We start from the raw sequence: 26,654 nt of genomic DNA on the forward strand, positions 1-26,654 counted from the left end.
GAGGAAAAACTCAGTATGAGAACGTTACTAGCCCGCCTGCAATGCTGAAATGCAGTAGATAATTTGAGCTACCTTTACGTCTCACGGTAGTATACGTTGTTTCATATTTTTCTAAAATAAGTTTCGGGTCATTGCTCGATGTTTTTGTAATTAGCTTCTTTTCCTGAAATGGTAATATTTTCACATTTGTGAAAGGCAACGTTCGGTTATCCTTTGTCTTCTTTCGAAAAGGCGACTAAGTAATTATATGAAATGTTTGCGCCAAGAATTAAGGGATTATATCTTACAAGGAGACCATGTGTGAAAAAGTCTCTTGTCACCAGGGGGGTCGACAGCTCAACACAGTTTAAATGTTTTACTACATAATCCCGGGCCATTGCTGATGGAATATCTCTGGGTTTCGTGTCTAATTAATAATCCATCCACAATCAGTCAACTATTACATACCATAAATCTTGGTCGGTACGAATCACATACATGCATGATCACACAGCTGTTTTGCGATTTTTTTTTTTTTTTTTTTATAAATTTATTTGTTTCTCTTTCTTTTATCTATTTATTTATTTATTTATTTATTCATTTTTCGGTTTTCAATAGGCTTTTTTATTTTACACCTTGAGTTCTAGTGGCACTTGATAAAGCAATAAATATTCCCCTCCCCCTGTCCCCTCAGCATCGCTGGTGCATGGTGATGTTCCGCACGTGATAGCCTCGTTTCCACAGGACTCGTGGGGAACTGGTTTGGACCTCAACTACCAGGCCTTCTTATGGCGGCGATGGCGGCTTTGTCCGTGCTGTAGTATTTCACGCTGTAATTTTTGGGTAATTTTTGCTCGAAGAATGCCACGGAAGGTTGGTTTTATGAATTAAATAGTGTCTTAGAGTGTTAGAGGTATTCTATGTGCGAACGGTGTAATTTTAACATTTTGATTTTATTATATAGCAGGAATCTTAAGACTAGCGTACATTTTAGTGAGAAACTTGGCACGACTTTCTACTGTTTCTGTCTACTCCCTTCTTGGTTCTGTCCTCGTGTACCGGTTCACAAGAGCCGAGACAAAAGACCGAGCAATGCACAACAGCTAACCAATGACTCCTAAACAAAGAAAGAACAATGGTAATTCCCTTTTGAACCGGTACACCAGGACAGAACCCCCTTCATTAACCAATAGTGTTAGTTAGGAAGAGAATAAACCATCACTCCGTCCTTGAATTTTTAGAGGAAGTCTGCTGTATTGAAAGAACCAAAAGTTTCCACAGAGACCGAATTACAAGATCAGCAACAGAAAGTGAACTTGGTAAATGAAGAGGAGAATGAAAAACCCGTCTGTGAAACAACGAACAAACAAGTTCCTGATCCCTCTCCCCCTGAAATTGTGGAAGAGGTCTTTACTGCTGAAAGGTTATTTGAGTATCAATGGCCTCCCGACAGATCAGGAGAGTTTTATCTTCTGCAGCATCAAGTGTGTCAGTTTCTGGAAACAGAGGATCTTGAAGAAAAAAATCCAGGTAAGAGATTTTGGCTGCCTTTGTATTAAGAAAAATAATCCAAAGCAACTTACTGTAAAACAGTGTTTCTCTATCATTTAGGTCAACTCTTAAGATGCCCAGAGATTTCCAAGGACATTATAAAAATTTCGAACAACTTTTTGAAGAGCTCAGACGCAATCTTGTCTCTCGTGCTCTTCTGTTTAAAGTGCACCTCAACCCCCAATTTTTTTTTTTTTGCTTAATGAAATAACGTATATGTGCACGATCCTTCGCAGTAAAGCACTATTTGAGCAATAGTGAAAATCAGACCTGAAAAAAATTTCAGGCCTGTACGGGATTCGAACCACTGACCTCTGCGATACTAGTGCAGCGCTCTACCAATTGAGCTAACAAGCCAACTGGGAGCAGGCCATCAAATTAATTCGACATAAACCCGTAGAAGATAAATCAAACAACAACAAACATATGAAACATATGTATGAACTGCGGTTATGAAACGTATATGTGCACGATCCTTCGCAGTAAAGCACTATTTGAGCAATAGTGAAAATCAGACCTGAAAAAAAAAAAAAAAAAAAAAAAATTTTTTCAGGTCTGATTTTCACTATTGCTCAAATAGTGCTTTACTGCGAAGGATCGTGCACATATACGTTTCATAACTGCATTTCATACATATGTTTCATATGTTTGTTGTTGTTTTATGAAATAAGCTTATTTTTTGGAGTATTCCTGTGCAACAATTTTTTTATTTGCTCAAATCTTTAATTTTCTGTGCCCAGTCAAAATACGGAAAATCGGCCGCCATCTTGCCCCACGACTGATTTTAAAGAGGAATGGCTCTAGCGGGTAATGTGACATCAAATCGAGAACACGAAAGTCTGCATTTCAGACTTGTCCACTTGTTTGGGAAGGTTGTCGTCATTATTGTCCGAAATATACCAACTAGGTGTGTTGTATGAGGAATGTATGAAGCGCGATACCCTCTTGCAAATTGCGCACGTTGCTACATCCTCCTACAACACACTTAGTTGGCATATTTTCGGACAATATGGACACAACCTTCCCAAACAAATGGAAATGTGTGAAATGCAGACTTTCGTGTTCTCGATTTGACGTCACATTACTGGCTAGAGCCATTCCTCTTTAAACTTGGTCATGGGGCAAGATGGCAGCCGATTTTTCGTATTTTGACTGGGCACAGAAAATTGAAGATTTCAGCAAATAAAAAAATTCTTGCACAGAAATACTCCAAAAAATATGCTTATTTCATTAAGTGAAAAAAAAATTTGGGGTTTAGGTGCACTTTAAAAATTGGAGGTCTCGGTTAAAGCACAATCAATTACTAAGACTTCGTTTAATTTTTTAGACTGTGTGTAGCTTTTTTACATTTTGTTTATAGAGTTCTTAAAAATATGTCAGCTAAGGCCATTTTTGGGCTGGTTATTTTGGTTAAGGGCTGACAAAGATGGGGCTGCCTCTGTATTTTGTGTCCTGTAAGTGGTATCTGCTTAAAAACTTTTTACTTTTTTTTTTTTTCTCAGATTTAGAGAGACACATGGTATTGGATGATGAGAAACTGTACCTCAAAGAGAAGGGAGTCATCACTGATGAATTGCAAGGTACAATGTACACGAGTCACCTGTTAAAGTTACTCTTTAACTCCCAAGATCTGACTGTTAATTTACCCCTCAGCTGCTACACATTTCCTTGTAAATTAGTTTTGAAAATTTGGTGTAAGATTAAGATAACAACATCTAACAGACAAATTTGAGTATTCTCATTACCTGCTTGCTGGATAGTGTGTGGATATTAAATGGAGAAGTTACATGTTTATCTAGTGGTTTTGTATAGTACCACTAGAATGTAAATCAACAGTTGGCAACTCAAATGTCACACCTTAGTACTGAAAAGTCGTAATTTACGAGAATTGAGAATCAAGTTTTGACAGGCGGAAAGAATTTTGGAGGAAACAATTTGGCTAGAAATGTTACTTATACTCAGTCCTGAAGAGTGCCTTCTGAACTGAATATTATGATTTTGTGTCTTTGAAATTTTTGAGATTATATTTAGTGCCTTTGAATCTGTCGGTGTTCCAAGAAATTGCACAAATTTTTCTGGAGTGCCTTATATTAACATCCTTGCCTTCACCTGCTTCCATATTTCAGAATTAGCAGCATTTAAGACAGAGGATGTTTGTCAAATAATGATTGATGGTTTTCCCAAAAAATATAAGGTAAAGGACATTAACAAACAGTGTTAACAACAACAAATTGATAATTTCTACATGTCATGTATGTATACCTACACTCCAACGAAGGGCTAACGCTCGAAACGTCAGCTTTTGTAATCGTTACGGTGGCCAATTTACCATTTCAACTTTGTTGATATATCCAAATTATTTCATTACTCCCACCGACGCAGCCCCAAACAGTTTCTTTTGAAACTATCAGCCTTTATTCATATGTATACCTACGGGTTGGTGTGAACAAATTCTCAAAAAATGTTGTTACCAAAGTTTCTTATTTAAAAAAAAAATATGTTACAGGAATATATCAGGGTGGCTCATGTCAAGGAACGTCAAAGGTTAATTCGAAAGGCAGAAGAAGAAAAGGTAGGGGGTTTTAAAGGAAGGAAAATATGAAAAACCTAAAGATATATAAACTGATCATTAATTCAAAAAACTTCATCGTTCAATTGTAATCATTTCCTTATTCTGAATTCAGTTTGGTTTGGGCAGTTAACTTAGATAGTTTAGTGAGTAAATCTCAGTCTTAATGACCTGCTTAAGATTAGCTATGGTTATTATTGTGAATCAGCCAATGCAATATTGTTAACCTGAAAATTTGATAAAAAAATAGTGAAAAAAAGTGAGATATGTACGTTACACATTCCATTACAGAGATCTTTGGAAACTAGAAAAGTAGCAAACTACATAAAACGAGCCATTAAAGATGTTGCAGAGTTCAATGCTCAATTAGCTCAGCAGAGAAGAGAAGAGCGATGTTCATACTTCGACATGCAGACTCAAGTAAGATCAAATGTTTTGAGATCCGTACTTGAGGCAAGTGACCCACCCAGTACTTAAGCTTATCCCGTTTCCTTACCATGAGGGGCCTAGGAGTAACACTACCCCCTGCTAGATATCATGCAAGTCCATCACAAGGTTATCCCCCCTGCAATTTACCAGGCTTCCCTGATGATTGGCCAGTACCCATCTATGCTGGCTTTGCATTATGGCCATAAATCCAAGTGGAAAAATCATGGTCTGTATCTTAAAGACTTATGGACCTTGAACTCAGTTGGTAGGAAGTATAGATTTCTTTCTGATCTACAGCTACTGTACAAAATGTTTTGCTTCCAAGTGTAAAAATCTTGTTTCATAACTTACAGTATGAACCTTGAACTTGATTAGTCGGAGGTATGGATTTCTTTCTGCTCTTCAGTTATTGTACAAAATGTTTCATATACTTTAGATCATCCATGTACCAGCCAATAAGACAACACGATTATCACGGCCTTGCACCAAACCAAGTTTATACCCAGTTGCTCTTCTTCCTGGACAATTCCAGGAATACTATAAAAGGTATTCATGGCTTACAAAAACTATCATTGGTTAAGTGACTAATTATTTGTTTGTTTTTATATTGTCATCCCTACCTACTCAGTCTCTTTCTTCCATTTTTTTAATGACTTCAGCTTTTGCTGCCTTTTAGCATAGGTAGTAAGAGACCTCTATAGGTGTTGAGCTAACATGCTATCTATCCTTCTCTTAAATCTTGAATTGACAAATACAGAACTCATTTTATGAAAAGAAAATTCTATCAAAAGTGGTTAACCTATGAAAGACTAGAAATTCTGAAAAACAATTTCAATGAAATGAAGATCATGTTACTGTACTGCCAACATGTTTTATTTCAATGTTCCCCAGAAAGGAGCGAGAAAATATTTGACAATATAGTGTAGACTGTAGATACATGTGCATGTGTTTGTACCAAATATCTGTTGTGCACATACAATGTTTTATTTCAATGTTCCCCAGAAAGGAGTGAGAAAATATTTGACAATATAGTGTAGACTGTAGGTACATGTGCATGTGTTTGTACCAAATATCTGTTGTGCACATACAATACCACATATAGTCTGTGCTCTTTTGGTGAGGCTTAGAACTATTGAAATCATTACTGGGTTGACCCATGTTTATTCTTTTCATGGTATGTTTCAAGGTACACTTCAGAAGAGCTGAACAACTTTCCACTTGGTACTGTTATGGAAATGCCGAAGCCTCCATTGCCTCCAGAACCATATGTACCTCCACAGCAAGAAGACTCTGAAGAATCAGATGATATATCCTTGCCAGTAGGTTGAATTAGCTTTTTTTTTTTCTACAGGCATTCACTGTTCAAGAGAATGTCTCCTTACTTTGCATATGCAATATCAAGCAAACAAGTGGTGAGAAAAAAAAAAATCATGGAATTATTACCCATAGCTGATCTAATATCATATTCTCCAATTTAACTATAAGAATGCTACTGAGATTTTGGGTGGATAGGATAAACAGTTGTTTCTTTCAGGCCCATGAAACACAAAAGCATCCCATAAAATATTTTGTGTGTTATGGTTTTTTGAGTTTTCACAGTGCATGAACTCCAGCCAGAGTAAACTTGCAGAAAATTGAACTTTGCAACATTTTTTTCTGTTGCACAGGATTCAACAGTGGAAGAAGGTAGTGATAGTAGTTCTGAGGAGGAACCAGAAGAACCACCAGCAAAGAAAATACCAGGAAAATACAAAGTAAGTACAACTTATCCACAACTTTTGATAATTTGTGTATAGAAATACACATATTTCTAGACTAGGGTAAAGTAATACAGAATATCATTCTTTGATTTTGGATTGAGAGTCCTAATATGGGAGAGAGTTGAAAACATGCAAAGATCTTACAAGTACTTCTTATCACGTTATTTTTTCAATATGAACGTTACAATGTGTGCACATGTGTAAAACCCTATTGTTACTTTGACATCTTGTTCCTAGCCCCCAAAACGTCCCAATGCCCTGTGTGGCATTTGTCTGAAAGGTCCAGATTCAAACAAGAAAGGACTGCCAGAAGAACTTATACACTGCTCCCAGTGTGAGAATAGTGGTATGTTTTTGCATGACTGTATTCTGACTGCTTTGGTTGGTGGGTCAATCATTTATGATTGGCCCACCAACATCTGGGCCAATCATTTATGGCCCAGATGTTTTCAGAAAAGTTGTCCTGCAGTTGTAAAGGACTATTCGAAATATAGGTTTATGTGGAATAATTTTCCCTTGAAAGTAATCCTTGGAAACTTTGACCTTTGATTGTTTTGTGTAAACTCTGCAGGAGATTTGTAAGAATCCTTTCTTTGGTACTGGTAATTACACAATGGTGTTGTTTCAGCCAAGATGATGCACATGTAACTATGAATGGAAATTTGAACGGTCATGTGTGTACATGTATGCTATTTCTCTCCTTTCAACATCTACCAGTCTATATTGGAGAGAGATCCCAATGAAAGAATTTTGTAAGTGCTAGACATGCAATAGACATTTGTAATCACCTATAGATACGACAGGAATACTGATGACTTTTGTGTTTTGTATAGGACACCCCACATGTCTGGACATGAACGCACAGCTGGTTGTAGTGATCCAGACATATCCATGGCAATGCATGGAATGTAAAACTTGCATCGTCTGCCGGGACCCTTTTGATGAGGTAAATAACTTAACATGACTGAGTTTGAGCAGTGCTTGTAGTACTAGTATAGAACGTTTTGAGATTTGAGGAAGGTGTTACCGCAGATCAGAGGTAAAGAGAAAAGAAGGGTTAAGGCCACAGAAAATGGTTTGAATGTAGGAATAATAATTGATCTTGTAGTCTGATGGTCTGGGCGAGGCTAGTACTTCTGAAAAGAACTGTTGCTGTTAGAAGTGACTGACGTTTCAACAACCTAAGCGGTCGAGTCAAATTCACGTGACTCTCCTGACGTTTTCTGCTCAGGTGGTCGAAACTTCCGTCACTGCTACCTATAACAGACTTTGTCATGTCTAAAGGCTGATAGTCTCTAAAGAAACTGTTTGGGGCTGCGTCGGTGGGGGTAACGAAATGATTTGGATACGGAGCGAAGGGCTAACGCTTGAAACGTCAGCTTTTGTAATCGTTACGGTGGCCAATTTACCATTTCAACTTTGTTGATATATCCAAATTATTTTGCCATGCGTACTCTCACCTAGACCATTAGACCACATGATCGAGAACATCTAACCAGCCATGAATGAGCAAATTACCGTTTTAGCTTCAGTCATCCCTTCTGTAATCTTACTTTCTCGTAGGTATGATCCAAACTGCTGTGAAGGTAAATTCTGCCGTACCGCTAGGGTACTACAAACTAACTCCTTTTCCACTCCCTATAGTAAAATTTCGAATCTGAATTCCAGAAAAATTCTGTCTGGAAACAGACACAATTTAAATTAATTAATAAAAATACCTCTGCTCCCACGTTCACTCGCCTGACCGAACGAGTTAGCAACTCGGACTTTATTTTGATTGTAAGTTGTTTGTTGATAGGATAAGATGTTGTTCTGTGACGAATGTGACCGTGGATACCACAGTTTCTGCGTGGGACTCAAACAGATACCTGTGGGTGAGTACATAACCATAGTTATTACCCTAGAATCGCATTGAATCTGGTCGTTAGTAAGGGTGATCATTAGTTATATTTTCCTGTTTCTTGCGTTTCTTGTTAATCTTGATAACAATCGGTCTACGTTGTTGTATACACTCATTGCAGTTACATTAACCTTTTGACTAAGTCTAAACGCACCGAAACTTAAATTTCACCACGAAAAGACGTATAAGGACTTTCTGGAGAGGGGAGGGGAGGGAAGGGGAGATTGGGTCGGGGGAAGAGGGAGGGGAGAGGGGGAAGAGGGAGGGGGGAGGGGGGAAGGAGAGGGGGTGAACCCTTGAATGCGACACGCACGATCAAAACTATGAACCGTTTGCCAAGACAACGAAACCTAAAGTGGAAAACTGAACAATCCCAGAGAGAGAACGAACTTAGACTCTTCTACCCCGTTATGCGTTCACTGTGTTGGTTTCTGTCATCAGGTCGGTGGACATGTGACAAGTGTGGTATGTGTGCATCCTGCTTGAGAAGATCCCCAGGTGAAGGACCAACCTCCAGATGGAAACACGAGGTTTTTATAGCCTCTCCTTACAGTGTTGAGACCTTTTATCACAACCAGTACCGTGAGTAAAGAGTACTTTGACTTCTATCAGCTAATTTGGTTTCTTATATACTCCACAGTACACCAAACCACGAGACGGATCAGAAGTACAGTTCTTACAAACCTTGTGTACTGCTTGTTCCAGGTATAAACCGGTCACAGTATGCTATTTCTTGAACACTTCATGAACACTTCATGCGATGCCAACGCATTGTTTATCTACATGTACCCTACACCCGCGCTACACGCATTTTACGCGTGTGGACTTCCTGCAATCCCTGCGGACGCTGTTAAAGCGTCTTTTGCTTCGTCTTGTATCTTTCCTCATATTTAGTTTTTTAAGGGACAGTTGCTTACATGCTTCATGAATGACTTACAATGTGGTGTCCTCTTTCCAGTCTTCTCTTTTGTGTTTACTTTGCGCTCTTGTTGATGTTGCGTTTTACATTGTTCCTTTCACAGGTTGAATGACTTACAATGTGGTGTCCTCTTTCCAGTCTTCTCTTTTGTGTTTACTTTGCGCTCTTGTTGATGTTGCGTTTTACATTGTTCCTCTCACAGGTTGTTCCGAGCCGGTAACTTCTGCCCGGTTTGTTTGAAAGTTTACCGCAATGACGAGTCTGATTTGCCTATGGTGTGTTGTGACATGTGTGACCGCTGGATTCACACAGGTTTGACTGAACTACTCTTTTGTCCTTATATAGTTTTGATTTGGAAGACATTACAGCGCTGAATCCCAAAACAGAGGTTTGGGTTCGAGTCCTGGCTGGATCGCCGCGTTGTATTCTTAAGCAAAACACTTTACTCTCGTGATGCGTCGCCTCGGGCTCCCTATGAGTATAGCTGGGTACTGGCAAATGTCTGGGCGGTAACTCAAGGTGGAAGGGGCAGTATTGCTAGTAGTGTGCTTTGAAAACCAAGGTTATTTCAGACAGGGTTGGGTATACGTCTTGTGTGGTGATTATTAGTGATATCACTTAAATCATGTGAATAGGTAAAGACTTTTATATAAGGTTAATATACATGTTTGTGACAATTTAGGTGGAAACAGAACCACCTGATCTTAGTTTCTCGTTACGTTGTAAATTAAGGTATTGAATGCACATGTATGTCTATATTTTGATAAATTACTTTAAGCTTGTGCTTGACATTTGATTTTCTTTTACTTGGAAGCACGCCTGAAAGGTTTTCCAGATTTACAAAGAATAACTGTATTTAGTTTTGGTTTACAGATATCTTACTCTGTCGCAACGAAGGTAACTTTAACATTGTATATGCAATGTAACCCCCCTCGAACACCTAGGTGGTTTTTGGGAAAACAATGACAAATATGTTTCAACAGAAAAACGCAATTGTACGTTAACCTACATAGTTTTTACGTTTCAGATTGTGATGGTATCGACGAAAAAGCTTATGCACAACTCGCCCGGACGAAAAGCAAGTACAGCTGTGTTCTGTGCCGCGGAGAGAAGCAAGAAAGAATGGATTCCTTTCACAGAAAGAACAGGAGCAAGGCTTCATGAAACTTATTCAGATTTGATTATGCTATTTATAACTTACTTTTTAACTTATTTTTTGTGTCTTTTTTATTGTACAGACGTTTTTTGATGAACTGGTTCTGTAGGTTATACACAGTTTTGGCCAGTTTGGCACTCTACGAAGGATATCTTAAATTTCCGTAGCATGGGACGAATTCACTTTTGTTCGGGGCCGAGTGACTTTCCGTTTGGGGCAATGTGATTTTCCTGGTATGGAAGGGGAGAAAGATGGGGGAGGGCGAAGGGTGAGGGACTGGGGGGAGAGGGGTGGAGGAACAAGGAGGGAAATGACCATAGTAACGGACTGCTTGACCATCTTCGAAACCCAACCGAAATTGTGGCAGACTTAACGTTAGTCCAAACCACAAGAGAGAAAAGATACAAATGGCAAAACACAAGAGATAATCTCTGCATACCCTAACGTGATCTTTCAATCTACAATCATCGTAGAGCAGCATGCCTTGAATTACAGCGGTTACTGGTTTGCATGTAGAGAGGCCAAAAATGTGATAGAACAGGGGAAGGGTTTAAGGTCGTTTGATGGCATTAGATGCTGCTTGACCTTCTTATGAAAGATAACTTTCATGTCGTAATGCTATAACTGAAGGTCAGTTATAGCTCTGGACCCAACCGATGTTCGACCAACCCTACTGGACGTCACGGAAAACTTGGATTTTAACCACATCATAGTTTAAGAACGTGTTTATACTTCCAGTAGCATGCACCTACTGTTCTGCAAAATCTTTTTCGAATCCTAACCTTGAGTCCCCCGCCCAGTCCTCCGATAGGAGGAATATGTAATATGTAATGAACTGGGTACGAGTTACTTTATAACCCTTGATAATTTTAATGGGGAGCATTGGTCCCGATAAAGCCCTGATGGAACTATGTCACACGACCTTCCTGGCTAAAATAAGGGAATGCTCCCCCCGCCTCAAACGTTCTTCGAGACTCATGAAAACCGAATGCATGGTGACTGTGTAGTCCGATAAAAGAAATCTCAAACAGTTTTTAAGTTTTCCTTTTGTATTGAACTTTAAATGGGACTACCTTTTGATTTCTACAAATGCAACCAGTATCGTAAATTGAATCGAAGAAAAGCATGACAAACACGAAGCAATAGATAACAAAGATGACTCTAAAATAACAAGGAAAGACTTGTGGCTCAGTTGAGAAACGAGAAAGACCTGGAAACCATCGCTGACGTTCTATATTTTATGTTGGGGGTCCGCCAACCATTTCTGTTTTTCCGAGACGACCAGTCCAGTCTTCAGTAAGAATAAATGTGTTTAAAACTTCTAAACGTGATATTTATGCTAGCTAATATACACGGCGTCTAGTGAAAAGCTGTGCGCTTTTAATCGTATATACAACATTCCGCCAACTATATTTTTATTTTTTAAAAAAATTGCCTTTGAGAATTCAACCGAATTCCGTTAACGTCGTCCATCCGTACTCCTTGATGCTTCCGTACCCCTTGGATGCCTTCGGCAGTCTTCGTGAGATACTCGTGAGGTCTCTGTAGTGGATATTCCATTGGAGCTGACGAATCATGTGCATCACTGTTTTGCGAAAATCTAACAGTTGAATGGTCGTTACATGTGAGTCGGTGGGTACGCCTGCTCCCCAGGTCTATTCATGTGCATATAAGGTGATGTTGACATGTACGAACAGTCCGAGTTCGGCCGATAATACGGTGGGGGTGCCGGCGCAGGGGGAGGATGTGGGGGAGGCATAAACACCGGACCGGAATTGTTTGTCAGCACGGGAGGGGTGGGGTAATTTTGACTGTGTGTCAGCGGAGTAGATGCTGGCCCATTCCACATGTTATTCATATTTGCGCTGCAGCTGGGAAGCTGATATGGGGAAGGACTTGATTTCTTTTGTTCAAGTTTGGACGTCGGAATTGTTCCAGGAGGTGATTTCTTTTCGAGTTTTCTTTTATTTTCCGCGGCTTTGTCCAGTTGCCGACATTTCGCTCTTCTGTTTTTGAACCAAACCTTAATCGGTGAAAAAAAATACAATTGAAACGCTTAGTTTAATCACAATGCATACGGAAACAAATTCTAAAATCTTGCTTTGTGTTACCGATTAACCCTCATATCTGTTTCAAACGTCACCTGGCAACCTGCCGTACCAGTACAGAGAAGGTGGTGTGCCATCAAAATAATACCTCGCAGCCAACAAGCGAGTTTATTCTCATCCTTTCTCTTTTAGATAATGCACTAATATTATAAGGAGAAGTTACATGTCGATCTCAGGAATGAAAGGAGCACGTCACAGTATGTCCTTAGTTCATTCAGCTCAAATGTTTCAAGTTCATCATCCACAATTAATTTCAACCCCCAAGACTGACTGGCGTTCAATTTTTCCTGACAGTATCACCCTTGAACCAAATACAAAGGTTATGAGGATGAAGGAAATGATCACATCACTTCATTAAGCTGCCCCTGATTGTCACACAAATTCTTCTGGTCAGTATCCCAGGAAATGTAGAGACTAGTGTGGAGAATATCAATTTTGATGTTGGGGCGTGAAGACTTGACCCTTTGTAATTTTAACTCAACCTCAACCTTTTTTGGTGTCATCTTCTCTTTTCACGTTTCGTCATCCCAGTTAAGTCGTTTCATATTTTTATTCAAGTTATGAAGGGTTCTCTGTCACCTTAAAAATGTCTATTTGTCGTGAAGTCCGAAATATGCTTTCCCGAAAACTCAGAGAAACGAATAGTACACGATAAACAATATAGAACCAAAATTCATGTGAAGTTTTACGAATTTCAAGGCGGAGAAAGGTTAATGTTTGTTGATCCCCGACAAGTGATTCCGGCAGGGAGAAGATATCGAGTTACTCGTTCATTGTGTTTGAATGTATTTTCAAATGTATGGCGCATCTCTCACTGCACCTCAGTTGATGATGCACAAACAAGACAGCTTTATTTTTAGCCGTAATCAACCAATATAAGATATCCTGTTGTGTAACCACAGCAAATTCTTGCGGTGAATAACTTTTCCCTCCCATGAAGGGTAAAGAAAAAAAAAATTAGCGGAATCGTGTAAGGCTTGTTCGGATGTTACACCTGTTTAACTTCGTACCCAGGCTGCCAAGGTTGGCACCTGTCAACATGCCTTATCTTTTGCTCTATCACTGGTATCCTGATCGCATTTTCTCTGGAAGACGTCTTCGTTCCTTTGTGGATTATCCAGACCGGTGATACGGGATTTACCCCACAACCGGGATTAAGGGTTTTAAAAAAATGTTTTTGTCTGGCGAGAAAAAACAATTTCCTAACTGAATATTGTCGCTTCCACCGTCATCCGAAAAGTGCGGTTTGTATCCTCACTCGCTCGCATCAGAAATTCTCCCTTCCAGCTGCCTTAGTTTTCCTCTTAAATTAGTTCGGAGAAATTGGTAGTGAACCCCAAACTAGTAACCCTCTCTATTCTAGTCATTTGTTCGCCTAATACTGCATATGAATGACTTAACGGATCAGAGGCAAAACTAGTCCTATGGCAAGAAAAACAGTACCACAAGGAAGAAAAGCTCTTTTGCTTTCACTGGAATGGTCACACACTAGGGTTTCACGCAGAGTCTAACCGTTAGTATCCAAGTATCACAATTAACAGCGGTAAATGAAAGAGCTGCTTATTGTTAACATTTGTGGGGCAGAAAGCATCCAGCCCTCACAAAATGATTGCAACAAAGATTTTCAACTTAAAAGGAACTATAATAACCTTTTTTATGATTCTCCTGTTAGCAACGACAGCTCAGTCGTTTTCGTATGAAAAACATTCCTCTATCACATCACAACTTTCAAATCCTCAACCTTCTTCATTCAAGGAAATGAAAAGAAAGACGACATTAAATAGGTTGGGATCAAGTTAGAGAAAACTTGTGTTTTATAAGGTATTTGTATTACCAAAACATTCAACGAGATTGGTAATGCTGTTATCATCAAATATCTTTCAAGAAATTTTATTGAAAATTAAACCCGTATTCGTGACTTGAAATTCCGTGACTGTGAAGGCCAGACAGTTTTTATTACCAAAGTCTTTGTTGAAAGTAATCCTCGCTGTTAGATCACAACTGATAAAACAGTACTTGTTTCCTTTAAGCTAATTTAGGCGACTAAGATCGAGTTCCATTCTGTGACATACGCCAAAAAAAAAAAAAAAAAAGAAAAAAAAAAAAGAAAAACAAAGATCAGAAATATTCCTTTGTTTGTTCGATATCTAGCATTAGTTCCTATCTTCGGAAACATATTGCTTCTTTTGTCTCGTTAACCTAGTTTAGCAGCTTAAGATCGGTTCTCTTCTTCCATTGCCTGACGAAATAAGCGAAATATTACAAGTGTTCCTTTCTATGTAGGCTATTCAGAGAAGGTACATATCTTCGAAACCACATAGCCACTTTAAATTTTAATGTTTCGTTTCCTTTGCCTACTTGTTTCATAAGAAATGACTGAATGGTATTTCCTGAAATCGAACTATAAATGTAACAAAAAACAAAAACTAAGATTAGGGTGTTGCCTTTTTCTGTTTTGAGCCTCTGGAAAGGCAAAGACAAAGAAAGATCTATTTTAAGACTGTTTGCTAAATATATAATGACAATTCATGATGGCATTCTACAGCAACCGCTCCAAAAATAAAATGGCTAGATAACCTGGTAGTAAAGGTACAACTCCAAAATATTAAACAACGATGTGACTGTACAGAAAATTTAGCTTAGTGACAGTCATATTACTCCTTGTAATTTTTTCCTGGGATAGGGTGTAACACAGTTATTGTAAACAGGCATTGATCACGGTTCAAAAACTATCTTAAGCCGTTTTTTGATGATAAGGAAGATGTGAAGAAGGGATTATCTTCATTATTAGCTGACAACAATCGACATGAAAATGTACTTTGTACAGCTGGAAAAACTCAGATGGAGAATCTCGTGTATATGCAGAAGTATGCTGTAAAATCAAAAAGCAAAAATACTTTTAACAAAAGAAATTGGAATCGTCAGCCCCTGTTTTGGTAAACTAGTAGAATTTCCCATACCTTCAGTGAATTACCTTAAAATTTGACGGCAGACAGTTCAAAATTACACCAACGAGTGTGCGGAAGAAGTGATATTTACAGCCTTGTGGGACATCAGAGATAAAATTGACATTTTTATTCTAAATTATATAAAAATACTCATGCAGTGGGGCTAAAGACTGAGCTTCATGGAAAACCTCTCGTTGGGCTAGGTATTAAAGGATTGCTTTATACCCTCAAATAGGATTCACAAAATGATTAGTTATCAATTAGTTACGATGCAGAATTACCTCATAAGTCTTCGTTTACCCACTGCTCAATCGTTTTTTCATTAAAACTCGTATAGTCTCTTTTATTAACTGCTGAGGCATGCAGTCACTAAAATAACCTCTAAATGTTAAACGTTGGTTGTTGGCATGTCAAAGTCTGGAAGGGTAGCAAATTTTGACACTAAGAAAAGAAAAGACACGATTCTCCTTCTCTGTAGTAATGATCCCACTGTACCAGTCAGCTTCACATATCCCGGCAAGCTCTGACACAAAATGATGAGAAATTTGCTTTCTCTTGATATTATATTTTGTTCAAGAGGCACACTGATAGGCAAATATAGGAAAAACAGTTTCTTTTTTCAGTTTTGTACCTGCAACGAAATATGCTTGTGAAGCCGATATTTCATCACACCATGGCTGATAAAAAATAAAAATTCCAGCTTGAGATGGATTCCACACTTACGAAAAAGTATAGTGATCAATGTCTATGCTCTATCGATAAATTCTCTCATTCAATTATATGTAAGGCGAATGGTTGTCAGGAAACATTTTAAGAATTGAAATAAGTCACACCAAAAACATGGATTGACTAGAAGCCTAGTGCAAACTATTTTGGTAAGTTTAAAAATGACATACGATGTCTTGAGCTAAATGTGGCTACTAAAATTCATAACTCTCCAGAATAACCATTTAGTTTATCAACTCTTTATTTCTTTCTTTTGACTTTTGTGGATATTTTTGGTTGAGCCTATGTTTGAAGCAACTCGTACTGACATTCTTGGTTTTAAGACACTGAATACTCGAAAGAACTCTACAAAATAGGCAACTTCAGTACATCGCGCAATAAAGTGAAATTTGCAGAGGCGTTTGTCGCTAGGACGGGACCCAGGTGTCGGCGATCTCTCATCCCCAAAAAAGGGCGTGGAAATTACTGTCACTAGCACTAACTTCAGGGAGGGTTCTTCTATAATAACAAGCAACTCTCCACTTTCGTCACTATCTTTTGCTCGTGGAAACGTATTGAAAAAGAAAAAGCAAATACCTGCACTCTGCTTTCTGGAAGGCTTATTTTCATTGCTACTTCTTCCCTCATGAAGATGTCGGGATATTTTGTTTTGCTAAATAACTCTTCTAGGATTTCAAGTTGGGCCTTGGTGAATGTCGTTCTTTCTCGACGTTGTTTTCTCGGGTGCGCTGTATGGGAGAAACAAAAACGGCATCTTCGGTTACGTGCTGACCAAAACGTAATTTTAACTATCCAAAATCAAAATATTGTCAATAAATGTGTGATGAGAATATACAAAATTACCAGTAAAGGAAAAATAGTCCGAGGTAGCGAAGAAACCCCCCACAAGTGGAACAACAATGGAATTGCGTTAGAAATAGCAAACAATTCACACATTTTGCCAAAGGATTATTAGGTTATGTCAGTTAAGCACTAAAGGCATTATTTTGCTGTTTAATCAAATTAACCACTTTACTTGGTGAAATTGCAAAAATGCAAGGACACCAGCCAAGATGCCTTCCCCACAGCTTCTCAATTTGCACCAATGGATATTTTTACTTATCGCAGCTTTACAATGTTAAACGCTGTTGACAGGAAACTGAAACTCTGACTTTTGCACAGGATTAAAATGAGATCTAAGCTTCCACTCGTTGCATTGAGTAAGCCATTAATTAGCACCCATTCTGTGCAAAATGAATAAGTTTTAGCACATTTTATTCAACTTTCAGTATCGACTGTTTGTGACTTTAAAGAGGACGGAATGCCTTAGTTTTTTATCTCGATAAGTTGATGTATTTTTAACTGATGGTTATTGGAGGAATGGAGCTCACCCAGTAGGAAAGATCTTTCTATCTACAGTATATTCGATGATCAAGCCTTGAATGGCATTTTTCATGGGACAATCTGGTCTGTTTTGCATGTTGACACCATTTCCTTAAAGAGTGAAAAGAAATAACTGTTTTATTCTTTCTGCTGTCTATTCACATTGTCTCTGCCATTACTGTTGCTTGTGTTAACTTTTGCTTAAACGCATTATTTTTCGCCACCAGATATATCTACACTGCTCAATATATTCTGAAACAAAGGTGATTGGTTCCTGGTGACAATTATTGGTGAGCGTTTTTTACTGTTAAGTTCAGGCAAGGTTTCGTCTTTATCTGTTCCTACCAACGAATAAAAACGGTGAGTTTACCTGTGGATTTCGAGCATGGTTATGAATGGAAATTTTCTTTCTTGAAATTGAATTTCTCATCTAATATTTTTGGTGATTTTTTTCACTAAAGCAAAAATGATGAAGGTGCACTTCTATTTTCACTTTTGTTGTTGCGGGCTTCTCTTACAGATCGCTGGTGAATAATAAAATATAAACAAAGCGCGTTGTGTGTGAGATGCTTCCAACTGTGCCTCTGTACGACGCTTCACGCAATAAATGAGTTATTCAGTCATGCGCTCGACCCAAACCCAGAGCATTCCTCCTACTGCGCATGCCTATGCGGAGTATTGTGGCCAGCGATGGTCAACCATTGTTTATAAGCATATCATGTGCCTACTGTTTCGCTGTCGCTGAACAAACATATGGGATGTTATGATGGCAGAAGTCAGCTTTGTATAGAATATTTAATGTAAGTTTTTTAATCAGATTTATGATGGTTACTTCTGCTAAGCTATAAATCAATGGGTGCAATGATCAAAAAACTGCGAGGAAATAACTGAACAAGAACGAATGGCCATGGTTCGTATCAATTTTCGTATTTCGTGAGAGTGAGACGTTTGTGTCAGCAGAGGCGCTCTGCTTTGTTCGTTATAAACCACAGGTTTTCCGTTTGTCCATAAAGGAATCAGGAGAAGTTGTGTTTGTGAAAAATAAGATCAACTGCAGCGAAGGCATGCCAGGTTAACAAACAATGCATGTTTTGCTAACCATAGAAAAGAGGAAATGAAGTCACCTTGGTCAATGGCTGAATAACCCTATCTGAGGGGTTTGATAAACTGTGCGACTAAACCATGACAAGAAGAAAGTTTTCAAAAACTTAAATCAACAAAGAAAGAGCCCATGTCAACATAGAAATCAAATCGATCAATAATTTACAACGAGCTTTCTCAGGCTCTTTGAAGAGCAAAAAAGGAATAAAAACTGGAAAGAGTAGTGTATCAGCGAAAATAACAACAGCTGAGAGTTAATTGAAATGAAAACAACAAATTATTAGAAGTATTCTATTTCGAATGGCCCTGGTTAAACGTTTTCAAAAATGAAATCATAAGTACCTGTAAAAGAAATTCAGTTTACATACTTTTACTTGTCAGTATTTACTTGTAATGCGGTTAACAATACACGATGGTTACTTTTATCATTGCGTGCAGTCCTTGTCTGATACCCTTGACTCTTGTTTCACACTTAAGCACGTAAAAGATTTAAGGAAACATGCCAATAACACCAGAGCGAATACCGCCCCTAGCGATTCAAATGGGGATAACCCGCAAGGTGAAGGAATATTTGCATGGAAAACGAAAGAGTCGAGCCACGGAATTGCGACTCGTTAAAAACTCTTAACTTGTTGCTTGTGCGTTGTGAAGGGACATAAGAAGATAAAAAGCGAAAGAATGCTCAGAACCAATTACACAAATCCCACAGTTACCATTCGAGACGAGTAAACAGGGAACGTCTAAATAACACGACCTCGCCCCAGTTTACGTAAGAATTTTCCAGCTATGTGGCTTAAATACACATTTCTCTCTAAGAAATTGCCAAGACGAATTAATTATATCGTTAAGTTTCCGGGAACTAACGCCCAACTTTCAACTTCAAAGAGTTTCGCGACAGTCGAAAGAAACCCGAGTGCCTCACGATATCAAACCATTTAATACATTGATTTAGTTCAGAAGTTGCCTATTTCACGTCTAATTTTACACGGAAAAACCCAAAATTCCCTATTTTTTAGATTCTTAAAAATACAGAAGCTGAATAATATTTCGAAATAAGATTGAAATTGCCGACAAGCTGTTTTATTCTTCTTCAGCTCAACGCAGGACATAAAAATTGTGGTGGTCTTCACTTTACCTGTGGAAAACTTATTTTTACTTTCACTTAACACTTCCATTTACTAATAAAATATTTTACCATCTCTTATCAACAATGGCATGTTGCAAATACTAAACAAGCTTAACTTACTCGAATACTCATTCTTCTCTATAAAAGCCGTTGTGAATAAATAAAAAGCTTGACTGATTTACCCGAATCCTCATGCTTTCATTTCCACGTCAGAAGAATTCAACGGTTGAGCCCTGCTTTTTTACTAAGGAAATCACTCGTCTTAAGAATATTAAAAACTTTATTCGAGTACAAAATTCATTAGCTAAATAACTTGCGTCTAACTTTAAAATTTTAGGGGGACAGAGAGTAAAAAAGCCATCTATATAACGAAGACAAAGAATTGATTTCTTCCATTTAAATAATCAATAGAACGAGGCAGTGAAACTCAGCAAATTCTATGGAACATTACACAAGTTATTGATTTTTTTATCGAAAACGAAAGTTAACAGTAAAAGGTAACAATTATAATTATAATACGCAAAAGTTACCACCATAATAGAAAATATGATTCATGAAGTTAAAATGTATCGATCCACCTTTGGTGAACTTTCACCAACCTAAGTTGTTGCCTCGTCCATTTTACCCGGAGTCCATCTAAATCTGTATCAACAAGTATACCAATGGATTTTTTCTCATATTTTGACATCAAGAATCGAGGAAACAAAATGATGCTAAAGTGACAAAATTTTGTCGACTGTTGTGAAGCAAAAAACAGGATATTTTGTCTACAATATCCAATTCTGTCTTGTTTCGTATTTCATTTCAGAATAAGTGGTCAGAGATTGACTAGCGTGGGTTGACAGTTGAAAACAACTTCGAAGAACGACATGTTTTTTTTAAATAAAGGCACATTGACAAGGCGAGATCTTCTTGGAGTATCCTGGAGTTTTATTGTCTTTTCTGAAACTCTTTATTAACTTGATTAAATTGGTTGATTAGGGCAGAGCTTTTAAGGCTAAAAAGAAGACAACTACTAGTTCTGCTAATAAAGAAGCACAACATAAGCAGCACCGCGTTGAAACCTCAGAGAAACCGCAAATGAACGTTTCATAAAGTTATCTCAACAGATTCAATTCAATCGGATGTCATGGTTTTCTTCTCAAACGAAGCTTTGTTCCAAGTTAAAATAAAAACTGCCCAATATAGCGAAAAGTTTTTCCTGTATCCTGGTTAAATTCTGTCATCTTGTAGGTTCATGACAGATTTCACACCACAGTACTGCTAAAAGGGGATGATGATTTATTAAGCCTTTAACGATGTGTAATTATTTAACAAAACATGCACTGTTTAAACAACACTTTTAGGGGAAATCCTTACATAAAATCATTGTTTTTATTATGAAATATGACTGCCTATTACAATAACACCGTGAGGTTGGAAAGCTAACTTCAAAACAAGCAATCATGCCTCAACATGCTTAGGTAGAAGTATCAGAGTGCTCTTCAGTGAAGCGAGCAAATGGCCGCTCGCGTTCTACACAGATACAAAGCGAGTTCAAATCATATACCTTTTTATAATTTAGGATTGGTCAGAATACATGTTTTTAATTACAAAGTAAAGGATTTCAAGGCGCCCTTTTTCAAAGGTGAAATTTGCTGATGTGCCTTATTAGCAGCAAACGAATCGATCTCATGACCTTCACACTATAGCAGCCTACGTTTTTATTATAATCCGCTGTTGTTTTGTTTCAAATTGTCTGGGAATATGGAGTGTAGCGCACAGGCTAATCTACAGCGCAAGACTTTGTTACGTTACAGGGCTAAATAGCCAGTTAGGAAGCTCAAATTAAAAGCGGCAACCTTGGCTTGCCCTCCATTTATGAAACTATAGAGTTTGTAATTGGCTTTATTGAGTATTTAAAAAAGAACTTACCACACGGCGGAGGAGCCATTTGACTGAAGAAATCGATATTCGGTGCAGGATGACTCAATCCGTGGCTTCCCACTGAATACGGAGGCACATGTCCTCCGACATGACCAAAATAGCCCGCCATTTTGTCACAATCGACAATCCACTGAGAAGAGAAAAAAACAGACAACGCTTGTGGTTATAAAATTACTGTCATTTATGTTCTGGTCTATAACACTGTTACCACCAACTGAGAGTAGCTGTCAGGAGTCACTGTACAAAGGAATGCATTCAATTAAGTGGTCCCTGTTTCTATTCAAAGTATATATAGCCTTGAATTACTGGGAGTCAAATAATCAACACGCCCATGTGATACGGAGCCCCCGATAGCATCAAAATAAATTTACGTCTGGTTCCGTTGTTTTTGTAAGTGCTCACTCAGCTATGAACATTTCGCTTTGGTTTGTGAGTTTTTTTGTTTACGAGGACAATGGAGTTCTTTGAGAAGATATGTTCTATTCAATAGTCATTGTTCGGTCTTTGTGTGTGGTATGGGTCTTATTCTATCTGCTGTATATCGGCGTCGACGCTTAGGAGCACTGAGCGAGCAGACATGGATCTTATCACAGCGACCAGGTGACATTGATTTATACACTAAAGGCCAATATCTGGTGTTGTCTATCTTCGCGGTCAGGGTGTTTAAGTGCTGTCGAACCGAGTCACATGGTGATTTAAAAGATACGTGTTAAGCTTGAGGTGTCAAGTTAAAGTTTTCCTTTTCAGTTGTTTACTTTTTTTGAGGTAGCTTACGATTGCTTGATGTGAATGACTATTAAAGTTGACCGGTGACAGAGATGGAGTGACGGCCCCGAACAGGCTAAACATGCACTGTAACCTACACCACAAAAGTCGTGTTTTCAATCAACTAATTGGGGGGGCGGACTTCGTTTCGTTTAGAGCAATAAGCAAATTACTACTGTCATCGGGCATAGCTGTCATGCTTGATTGTGGCTTTCAAAGATTCCATGTTTCTACCACATTTATTTAATGGTATCGTGCGTTTTCCTTTCACGCGTTAATTTCTCTTCCCCCCCCTTTTGGCAAGCTTCGTAATTATCCGCACAAATCGTCTCAAGATTTATTTCTTGAGAAAATCAATTTTTTTATGAAGCATATTTATAATCATGATAGGAAATGAATATCGTGGACAATTTAAAGGTGACTGCGATCAGACAAAACCCTACGTGAATTCTTCGGTTGCTCATGTTTCGACACGATTTTTCTCTCTCTTGATATATTGCTCTCATCATTCCTTCATCAAGGGACAGAACTGTCATTCAAAATTGATAGATGCTGTACATTTGTGTTTGGGATTTTTCACGAAACGGGCTGCTGCAGATCAAACAGTGAATCTTTACTGAAACCAAGATAGACCACCGTCGATCGATACATATAAATTTTTCCAATGTGAATCTTCGCTCGTAAATGGTGTATTCTTTCTGGTTGTTTTTGCATTTGCTTTATGAATTGGGATTAAATTTTCTGGGATTATTATGTCTACATTTCTATTCACATTAAAATTATTATCTGAAGGATAAAGTTTGTAAAGTCCATTGAGATTTACCTTTATCTACATGGTCTCATTTCCGCTACAATTTGGGATTTAAGAGTGTTGGCTTTTTTTTCGGTAAATCGTGCTTTTTTCAGAGTGGTCAAATGTAATAGAACATTTAAGTTCCCATGCCTTTGATGCTTAAACAATAAAATTTCAGCTTCATGTTTTTTTCAATTTTCATACGCTTTGTTCAGAATTGTATATCAGAAAGATTCGCATGACATCATGTACAAATTATTTTTGGACTGTATCCTTTCGAAATGATCTTTACCTGTTGTGATTTAAAATAACGAAAAGGTTGTAAAAGTGAATCAAAGTTTGGAGGACTCTAATGATTTCTTGTCTCGCAATCTTGACAAAGGAATAACATCTTTGCTTGCAACTTTATCTTCGCATTCACAAATCATTGCTGCATCCAAATTTCTTCAGTTTCTCTTAAATTCGGGTTAGATATGTTCTTCATACCTGTATCCTTATTAAGGTTAGCTTCAAGTGAACTACTGTGCTCCCGCAAACTCTGTAAGTGTTCTGCAACACGATATTTCACGTTTCATACCTTTAACACTGTCGTGTCCTCATTTCAAGAGCACGCAAACTGTTTCCTGATACGCAATTAACCAGCAGGAATTTTCTTGTTTAATTTTGGAAAGTAATATTGCACTTTTATAAATCCATCAGAAGAAAAGGAAATAACAGGAGGTAGGGTTACCTTCCTCCTTAAACAATTTCACGAAGAAATTCAGGTTTCCAGGAGCATCATAAAATATGTGTCGAGTCAGCAAGAGTAGCGGTCCGAATTTTCGCAAAATTAGGCTTGTTTAATGAAGTTTTATGGAATGAAAATATAGGCGTCAACTGAAACACATCACGCATCCAAACAACACAGTTATATTGTGACACGGAATGAACGCACGTAAGACAATTTTGCGCCATCAAATGTACATGACGAATATCACACCAGTGGCAAATAAATCGTACGATAAAGAGACGAAGAGTGAACTGTCTTTTGCTAGAGCTACATGAAGAAGATTGCTTCTAGCTCGGCACCTGTAATGCAGCACACGCTACTCCCTTCTTTCTGTTGAAATTGACCCTCGAAGAAACTTTGATATTTATATAGGGCTCGAGCTTTTTTTTAACGTCAATGAGGAAGAGGTTTTCATATATATTTACAGTAGTCTTTCACCACTTTACACGCTTGCTGTATACATGTACGCTGTACACATTTGCGCTACTTTTAATAAAACGTTGAAAGATAATTGAAAACGTATACATAATTGATCTTGGTTTGTTATAACATTTACAAGCCTTAGTAAGTGGTAAATTTAAAATTAGCCACAGTAACGCACGATGAAGAATATGCAGTAATTAACAGTGCTGAAATAACTAAAAAAAAGTATCGCCGCAAACAGAATGTGAATACGATCCTTCAGTTTACAGAAAAATGCTCTTCTAAAATTTGCTTGGCGGAGGCAACTAATAAAACATCTAGGAAAGAGGATTTTGTTTCCAATGATGTGCGTTTTAGCTTTCATTACTTCAAGAAATGTTGTTATGTCATTGGCTTTAGTTTACGCAATAAAATTCAATATATTTCCACAAGCATGAAGAATTACTCTCAAAAGTGGATACGAGAGTAAAGCTGCATTTCAACTTCGCTTTCCGTGTCCTTTTAAGTTTTTAAGTCAGGTGTGAATGCTTTGTTTCAAGAGAAGATCTTCATGGAGATAAGGGATGTATGTAACTTGTGTGGTGAGATTATCAAGGCCTCTGATTTACAAAGGTCACCATGCAAAGCTCGCATCTCTCTTAAAAGAAAAAATTGACTTGTTTTGTGTCTGCGGTTTCTAAGCTATCGATCTTAGTTAAAAAGGGACACATCCGCATGGTTTATTTTATCTTCCACAGACCCAAAATAACAGTATGCTTGGATGTATTGAAACTACTGAGAACTGCTCGAGTTCAAAGGCAACTTTGTTACACACTTAACTGACGTTATTGAACAACCATCTCAGAAAATCAAGCTTGAAAAACACGTAATGTAAAGGTTTAATTAACTTTGCAAACTTCACGAAAGTTTGGGTAAAAAATTCTCCAGCAATCACCACCTGTCTCATAAAATATTTGACATTCCCACAAACATTCTCAAGCTGGAAAATTATCCGCCAAATTCATCAGTTTCTGGCAGAACCTTCCTTGGAGTCTAAAGAGCATTTACATACGATTTTTCTGTGAATTTCAAACTGATATCTGCAGATCTTGTAATTCAGTGTCGAAGCTGCTTTGAGGGGGGATGATAAACATGAAGACAGCTCATAAAGTTTCCTAATGCTGTGATGGCATAGGGCGTTACCGAAGACGCATTGTATCTCAATGCAACCTTTCAAGTTCCTAAAGGAAGTCCACAACAACCTTCTATCTAATCTTTTTATGTGGTTTCCTGAAGATGCACTAACTCAGCCATGCACTCATCTCGAAATGAAAGTCACGAAGTCTAGAAAAATCGAAACGTCTGCAAACAAGGTGGCCTCTTTCCACTAAGTCCATACTTCAGATAAGAAAATTAACCATGAGTACGTCTCTACCGCAGAAACTTCAAGACCTATTTGAGGGAGGGATAAAATTTGATTTGGGAAACAAAATCAGTTTAGGCAAAACTGCTTGATCTACCAAATTGTGGCATTCAAATTGTGGCATTCAAATTGTGGCATTCAAATTGTGGCATTCAAATGAGTCCTCCAGTTTAGAGAATCCTCGCTCCATAGAGTTTTAGTCATATTTCTAGTTTGAAGATATTTGTCTGCTTTCAAATAAAACCTGCGTCAAAATAAAGTGGAAAAAATAGTTTTAATTGATCGTTGAAAGAAACTCGCCCTTGCGTCCCTTGGAATTTGCTTTGCACAATTGTTCTGCTGTTCTTGGTTTATGGACTGCGACGTTAAGTGTCTAACCATGAGATTAATTTACCCCCAACTTAACGTGGGTGTCGCGCCATTCAATTTTGAAATTGGTTCCTTCGTTGGACTGAGTCTCAGCTGATAAAGAAATTCATACAAAAATAACTCTTTTGGTCGTGCGCAAAAGAAGCTGTTTTTACATCTGAAAGGATTAGTTTCTTCCTTTAATTCTCCGTGCATCGTTTTAAAAACAAAGCAATGCGTATCCAACGCAGTTAGTCAGAGATTCAAAATAAAGTAATATTGATGCAAATTTTCTTCGTTACACCAAAGGTTAATTTATTTTAACGCCCACCATTTGTAATGATAAATGATTTCGTTTGAAGCGCGGAAAATACGAGGATTTAATTTGCACGATTTCGTACCTTTCGTCACGATAGCGAGAGAGTCAAGTCAGATCCATTCATCGTTGGGTAATAATAATCTCTGTTTACCAGTTCCATGATTAGATTTCTACACTGGCAGATGTTACTAACACTTAGCTAACATTTTGTATCGAGGAAAAAAAAATGACTGCTCCATCGAAAACCATCACAAGGACTTAAAGCACACAATGTA

The 26,654-nt window shown here is 37.9% G+C and overlaps 2 protein-coding genes and 1 long non-coding RNA gene across 6 annotated transcripts in view; 2 read left to right on the forward strand and 1 right to left on the reverse strand.

The window, feature by feature from the left end:
• Positions 1-694: 694 nt before the first annotated feature.
• On the forward strand, positions 695-11,589 carry LOC111330911 (PHD finger protein 10). Its single transcript, XM_022935901.2, has 16 exons — positions 695-852; positions 1,221-1,509; positions 3,033-3,110; positions 3,657-3,724; positions 4,037-4,102; positions 4,391-4,519; positions 4,965-5,074; positions 5,715-5,847; positions 6,196-6,282; positions 6,526-6,634; positions 7,122-7,234; positions 8,087-8,162; positions 8,630-8,718; positions 8,829-8,893; positions 9,310-9,419; positions 10,135-11,589. Exons 1-16 carry the CDS (start codon positions 841-843, stop codon positions 10,269-10,271), a joined length of 1,671 nt encoding a protein of 556 aa, XP_022791636.2. The 5' UTR covers positions 695-840; the 3' UTR covers positions 10,272-11,589.
• The window catches only part of LOC111330913 (uncharacterized), a 28,942-nt gene continuing 13,582 nt past the window's right edge, over positions 11,295-26,654 (reverse strand). For 3 of the 4 annotated variants that reach the window (XM_022935906.2, XM_022935907.2, XM_088744560.1), the window contains 3 exons: positions 21,549-21,690; positions 16,622-16,773; positions 11,295-12,286 (listed from right to left, as the gene is read on the reverse strand). In XM_022935906.2, the coding sequence (XP_022791641.1) occupies positions 11,882-12,286; positions 16,622-16,773; positions 21,549-21,669 (678 nt within the window). In that variant the 5' untranslated portion in view covers positions 21,670-21,690 and the 3' untranslated portion in view covers positions 11,295-11,881. Of the gene's footprint in view, positions 12,287-16,621; positions 16,774-21,548; positions 21,691-23,604; positions 23,624-26,654 lie in introns of those variants that run through there. The other variant, XM_022935908.2, reaches the window with a different exon arrangement.
• Positions 12,647-18,933, forward strand: LOC148717049 (uncharacterized). The gene is made up of 2 exons (XR_015995170.1): positions 12,647-12,760; positions 17,635-18,933. It is a non-coding gene; the product is annotated as an uncharacterized LOC148717049 (long non-coding RNA).

Source organism: Stylophora pistillata, chromosome 14 (genome assembly GCF_964205215.1).
Source record: "Stylophora pistillata chromosome 14, jaStyPist1.2, whole genome shotgun sequence".
NCBI lineage: Eukaryota > Metazoa > Cnidaria > Anthozoa > Scleractinia > Pocilloporidae > Stylophora > Stylophora pistillata.

What these genes read in the sequence shown, in the direction of transcription:
- LOC111330911 (XM_022935901.2), top strand. An exon ending in GCCGGGACCCTTTTGATGAG is followed by an intron (nt 7,235 to 8,086) that starts GTAAATAACTTA and finishes GTTTGTTGATAG; the next exon opens with GATAAGATGTTGTTCTGTGA. An exon ending in TGACCGCTGGATTCACACAG is followed by an intron (nt 9,420 to 10,134) that starts GTTTGACTGAAC and finishes TTTACGTTTCAG; the next exon opens with ATTGTGATGGTATCGACGAA.